This window comes from Medicago truncatula, chromosome 4 (genome assembly GCF_003473485.1).
Source record: "Medicago truncatula cultivar Jemalong A17 chromosome 4, MtrunA17r5.0-ANR, whole genome shotgun sequence".
Classification (NCBI taxonomy): domain Eukaryota; kingdom Viridiplantae; phylum Streptophyta; class Magnoliopsida; order Fabales; family Fabaceae; genus Medicago; species Medicago truncatula.
In genome coordinates this window covers 48709736-48716308 of record NC_053045.1, presented here as the reverse complement: position 1 = coordinate 48716308, position 6573 = coordinate 48709736, and the positions used below count along the sequence as shown (strand labels likewise).

Genomic DNA, 6573 nt, shown 5'->3' with positions numbered 1-6573 from the left:
CCCGGTAAGATTTATTTTTAATTAATAAGGTTTTTTATTTTTAATTAATTAAAACGGGGAAATAATGGTTTTTAGAGTTGTAACCGTGCGACAACATCCTTAGATTCATGACTCTGTTTGTTTACTAAAACAACCATATGACTTTTTACGTACACACCGAAAATGGTAAAGTTTGAAATTCCTTACGTGTCCCAGAAACGACATCGTAAAATAACGTTTTCTAGTTGCGAGAAACGCGTATCGGATAAGGGCAGTAATGTCATTTAGTTGTTCCAATCCAGACACGTTCGCTCGCACACATTCTTTTCCAGACAGTCATCATCGTTTCTTTTTCCTGTTTGATTTTCTTTTCACTCATCCCAAAAATTTCAACAATCGTAGAAATCATCCATTCTAATTTGTAAGTAATTCTACCTTCTATCAATCATACTTATTTTTACATTTTCAATTTTCTTACCATTTTTTTCTTCAAAACCTTGCCTGTTTTACTTTTTATTTAATCAATTTATTTCTTTTTGATTTGATGAATTCTCAATCATTTTATGAGCTAGATTTTATAGGAAATTATGGTCAATTGCATTGAAAAACAACATGATCAATTAAAAAATTCGAGGGTTTTCTTAATATTCATAAAAATTAATGCTTTAAGTCACCCATCATTTTTTTTCCTAAGATTTTTATAATGGGTTTCTTAATTTGACGAATTAAGGTTAAGGACTTGAATTTTCCTTCTCAATTGACATGGGCCAATTGTCTTATAGACTTCATGATGTTTAAATTCATGTGTATATCAAAAGACCATGCTGTTAATGTTTTGGTGCCTTTCATTTCATGTTATAGTTGATGATTTATGGAAAGGTCTTTTGTGCAGAGAAAAAAATATTGTGCATTGGAAACTGTTTCGATTTTAATTGAAGGATTCAAGTGACATTGTGAGTAGAGGAGGATGGCTTGTAGGGGTTGCTGGGAATGTCTATTGAAGCTTTTGAACTTCATTCTGACCATTACGGGTCTGGCAATGGTGGGATATGGGATTTATCTGCTGGTTGAATTCAGTAGAGCTTCGGATAATTCTATGATGCTTTCTGCTCCCAGTGATGATCAAACTCTAGTTCAACTTGGCCGACCTATGCTTATGGCTTTGCCTCTTTCTGATAACATTTTTGATAATTTGCCTAAGGCTTGGTATGAATGCTGCTCCTTTCTTGCCTGTTTTTGGAGCGTATTGATTGAGAAATATGCGTTGAGTTGATTGCTCGTAGAGTTTACAGGAAACAATTATACCTTTTGTTTTCATTAGAGTTTGTTGCTGCATCGGTTTGCGTTGCTTTATTTAATGAAGTAATTTTTGCCTGTGTTAACGGGGTAGGGGGTTGTTTCAAAATTATTCAGAATTGCATCTATATGATTCAAGTTCTTTCAATTTAAAGCAAAAACTACTCCAACTTTCTTTGGAAAAATAATGGGTAAAATGCATTTGGGCTTTCCTGCAAGATTCACTTAGGTCATAGGAATCAGGCATCTACAGTTAGCGTTAGTGATATGACCTGTATTTTAATATTTTTATTGTAAGCAGATATGTGATCTTCCAATGCCAACTGAATGTAGTTGTGCTATAGTCGGAAGCATGCTTCATTATTTGGTGTAATTGATGAAGTACTTATTGTTGCTAGTGTCGAAATAACAAACTTCAAATGAAATTACTTTATTGACGGTCCATATATTGGTATACACTACACACTGGATGTGGGTTGGAAAAGGATCTATTTCTTTGATGTGTAGTTATTATTAGACCTACTAGTGACACCTTTGTATTTGTTTTACAAGAGACAGTCATGGGCAAAACGTCACATGTATTTTTTTTTTGTCTTGATACTTTCTGTCATAGTTCGCCCTAATGGATTATATTCACCACAATTGTTACTTTAATATACATCGTGTACTACTTTATCTTCTCACTTGCTTAAGCTGATTGTGTATTTTATGTTTGGCAGGTTTATTTACTTATTCATTGGAGTTGGGGCAGTTCTCTTTGTCATTTCTTGTTTTGGTTGTATTGCATCTATGACACGGAATGGTTGCTGCCTGAGCTGTGTATCCTTCTAGAATGTCTTATGCTATGACCTAACATATTTATTGTGTTCTTAAAATTTCTACTAATATGCAAAAGCATGAGTTTAAGCATCTTTTCCACCTTCTCTCCCTCCTCTATGTGTGTGTTTGTGTTTAACTGTGTGCATGCATTAATCTTATAGGAATTGTTATTTTAGTTTTTCTTAACCCAACAAAGTATTCAATTTTGGTGGTCTTGTTGATCTTAGTAGAGCTTGGATGTGCAGCCTTTATATTTTTTGACAAAAGCTGGAAAGAGGTAAGTTGTCACTCATATTTTATGATATGAAATACTAAAAGTTATATTTTCCATCTTATAATTATCTTCTTTTCAGGAGATTCCAAGGGACAAAACTGGAGATTTTGATATGGTATATAACTTTCTGAGAGAGAACTGGACTATTGTGAAATGGGTTGCTCTTGGGATTGTTATCTTTGAGGTAAGCAAGAACCGTTATGATTGAAAATATGCTAAGAACTAAGAGAAATGATATTTGTACAACCATTTTGAGACAACCGTTGTACAACTCTCTCTCTCTCTCTCTCTCTCTCTCTCTCATACTCTCATTGCCTTCTTACTCTCTCTCTATTCTTTTTAATCAATAAGAAAAGAGAAGAAGAATGTTCCAAAAGTTTTCACAAAATGGTTGTCCAAATAACATTACTCAAGAACTAATAACTTATTCTGAATATGTTTGAATTCATGATCAGAGAAATAGATTATTTTTCAATTGATAGAAACACCTACCATACAGCCAAGTTGATTGTAACCAACATCCTGGTAGTTATTACACCGGAGTCAACTTCTAGTAAATGAATTTTTTGGCCATGCTTTTAATAGTATGTTCTATCGATTAAAAGTGAAATCATAAGGATATAGTTTCACAGGGAAGGATTGAAGAAAAAACATTTATTAATCAATTCTGAGAAAGCAGAAAGAAGAAGATAAAATGGTAAGGGAGTAAATATAAAGTTAAAATAGGCATATTTGAGTAATTCAGTTGTCTTGTCTTCAGCTTTGAAATTCAAATGTCTTGGAAACGAAGTGCCTTACCCTTAACATATCATTTGTTTAATTTAGTATTGCTCTGATATACTTAAATGTATTTTACCGTATTGAAAATGTCTCCTCTCACCGTACCCTACTTACCTACCACCAGGATTTTGCAGAGGCACACAGTAAGATAAAAAGTTTTATACATGTATTATGTGAATGTGATGTGCCAATTGTTATGCTTATGGAATTGTAGGCACTTCTTTTCATCTTAGCCCTTATTGTCCGGGCTGCAAATAGGCCAGTAGATTACGATAGTGATGAAGAGTTCATTAACCCAAGGCAGCAAGCCCGTCAGCCTTTGCTCAATAGACCAGCAGGACCTGCACCAGGTGTACCAGTTACAGGCACAACTGATCCACGTTCCAACAGAAATGATGCATGGAGTACAAGGATGAGGGAGAAGGTGCAATCTTTTGTCTCTGTAGTTCACTTTATTTATTATTCTTGTGTTGAGAATTTTTCATTTGTTTGTCGTAAGTTTTAATTTGTAAATGTGTATTTCTTTCCTTCCCCAAAAGATTCCCAACCGCTGGCTCACCTTCTCGAGAATACTTTTAAAATCTAGTGATAAATTGTTGGCCCTTGGGAACTTGCAATAGTTTGACCTTGTTAGAATATATGAAAAATTTATCATAACATCAACATTTTAGCCTACAATATCTTAGGACATAACATCATATCTTAATCTTAGGATTAGTTTTACAGATTCGGTACATTTCATGATTTATTTCCTTGTTTAGTCAGTATTAAAAGTATAGTACATGTGGAAATAGGTACTAGTGGTTGTCTTTAGTAACATAATTTCATATTAAGTAAATGGGGGATTAGGCTCGTTATTCATCACGTTGTGAAAAGAATGGAATACGTACTCTATTCATTCTTTGAGGAAATAAAAGGAGTGACTTGACTTGGTTGTGGGATGTTAGTGGATATCTACATGATCCATTTGAGGATGGTGGTGATCAAATGTTTGAATTGAACAGAATTATCTCTTCTCTTGGTTTATGAAGTAAGCATAAAGCACCTGAATAGAGTGCAAGACTTGTTTTGAATAGGACCAGTGATGCTCTTGTGCAACATTTTGACACTGGTTATTGAAAGATACCTTTGTGACATATTTAGAAGTAAACAAATAGATTTCTTATATGGATAAGTGAAGATATGTTTTTATGCTTTTTTGTTATGATCACATGTCTTGTTGTAAGTTCTGATCATCAAATATTATGAAAATATCAATGTTTCTTTACAAATATTATGCATTTGTATTATATGTTTATACTTTCTTTTATTAATTTTGTACAACATATCTGTTGTAATTCCTATTATTCCACTTGCATTTGTCCACACACCAAATGTGTTGTAGTCTTGTTTGTGAGGGAGCGTGTTGAGATTCCACATCACCCAGAGATTTGATCAAAGTTTTCCTTATAAGATTTGGGCAGTCCTCATCCTCACCCTTTGAGCTTGCTTTTGGGGTTGAATTAGGTCTATAGTACAAATTCAAAGATAGTATTCAGATCCTAACGAAAAATCTTAATTTATGCCTACTCGGTGGACTCGCTATCCATCAACACACTTTTTTTTGGAACCGTTTTCCTTTCTGATTTCCTGGTTTCCACCTTGTTCCTCCATCTTTGGAGTATCTAGTATGATACCGCCATTTCCAGTGTCTCCCTCCGATCTACCTTCCGCCTAAGGTTCATCTTGAACGTCCCATGCACACGCCGACATGCACTTTATCCTATGAAGCACGGACACTCCTCGGATTAGGTGTGTCCCGGTGTCACACGTTGGTATCGACACCAACACATATGATTACGCTGAATTATGTTATTATCTCAAATTATTATCGGCGTCGACATGTCGGTGTCCATACTTCATAGACTGTATCTCTGGCTGCTATTTTTATAGGGACTAGTTTATGCCTAATTCAACTCAAAAAGTAGCTCAAGAGGTGGGATTGGCCAAACCGTATAAGGACAACTTTTTCCATATGTTGGATCTAGGTAGTTAGTATCTGGGCCATATGGCACCCATGTTGTATAAAGTATCCAAGCTTCATAGCAAGTCATTATGAAGTATTTTGATCATTCTGTTGATTTCATGTCTATAATGAATGGCTAAACCTGATTGTACTGTGTTTTTCGTGTTATGTAAAGCATGATGTCCTTTTTGCATTGATATTTTCACAATAACCGTCTATTTGCCATCCTTTTTGCATTGGTATTTTCACAATCAATGTCTATTTACTTCTATACATAGCTCTGTTTAGGACTATCTCCGATTGTTGCAAGAGACTATTGAAAGGGTCACATTATTATTCTTGTGCTTTGTAAAATGATTATTGCATTGTGTATGACTACCTGACACCAATGGTGCTCCTTCTGCAGTATGGGCTGGATACATCGGAATTCACATACAATCCATCCGAGTCACAGAGGTTCCAGCAAGTAAACTCACAACCAGCTGAAGAGAGGAGCCGTTGTACCATAATGTGAGCACTCCATAGCCACAGCTGGCTGAATTTCAAAGATTGTTGTTGTGGGCAATGAATTTGAGGCTAGAAGTTTTTCAAAAAAATGTATTTTGCTTAACTTGTCTATCATTCACACTACTGTGGATCTCCATCACTTTTTTTCCATGACATGAAAACACATCTTCATTTTGTTGTGTGTAACATTCTGTTGAGTTGAGAAAACATCACCATAGTTTAGGGAGTAAATGAAGATGTTAAACGCAGTGTTGTCAGTAATTTGGGGTCGAAATCGGTGCTTTATGTTGCCCTAAATTTGAGTTGAATGTATCTATGTAAAGCTACTACCTCACAATTTAAAATACATAACCTTCATTCTGGTGTTTATTTTTTTGTGTGCTAAAGTTGCGTGGTAATAATCGGTTCGGTGTAATGTGATAAAAAAAAACTGATGCAACTTTTTAGTAAATGATTATTGGCAATTGTTTGAAATCGTAATTAGTTGGTAATTATTTTGAAAAAAAATAAATCAACAATAGTGCACAATTAGTCTCAATTTCTCTTCATGGTTGTAATGTTTGAAAGTTCCAACGATAACTAGAGGATTTGGTTGAGGAAGAATCACAAAGCCACTAATTACTTAACTTTATTCATCGATTGTTTGATTGAGATCGATTATTACTTTTGTATTCATGTTTATAGTTAAATAATATCTAACACTAACATGATTGTTGTCGCCATTAACATTAAGAATTCCATGTTGCCAAGATAATATTTACTAGGAAGTTGCTTTCACTCGATAAATTCCAGTTTTACCAAAAGTTTTTAACATTATTAATGTGTTTGTTAAGTTAAAATAAGTATTTAAAGTTGAAACACATGATCGAGTTGTTATTCCCCACCAACTTGCTTGTCAATTTGATATAAAATA

General features: G+C 34.3%; 1 protein-coding gene across 2 annotated transcripts; it reads left to right on the top strand.

Annotated features, from left to right (window-relative positions):
- Positions 1-248: 248 nt before the first annotated feature.
- LOC25493549 (tobamovirus multiplication protein 2A) lies at positions 249-6029 on the top strand. 2 transcript variants are annotated; one of them, XM_013602072.3, is made up of 7 exons: positions 249-400; positions 872-1185; positions 1995-2094; positions 2291-2371; positions 2448-2552; positions 3363-3572; positions 5560-6029. In XM_013602072.3, the coding sequence occupies exons 2-7, from the start codon at positions 947-949 to the stop codon at positions 5665-5667; spliced, it is 843 nt and encodes a 280-aa protein (XP_013457526.1). In that variant the 5' UTR covers positions 249-400; positions 872-946; the 3' UTR covers positions 5668-6029. The 2 variants fall into 2 exon arrangements, with proteins under 2 accessions (XP_013457526.1, XP_024638197.1); XM_024782429.2 differs by having other exon boundaries at positions 264-400; positions 859-1185.
- The last annotated feature ends 544 nt before the right edge of the window (positions 6030-6573 follow it).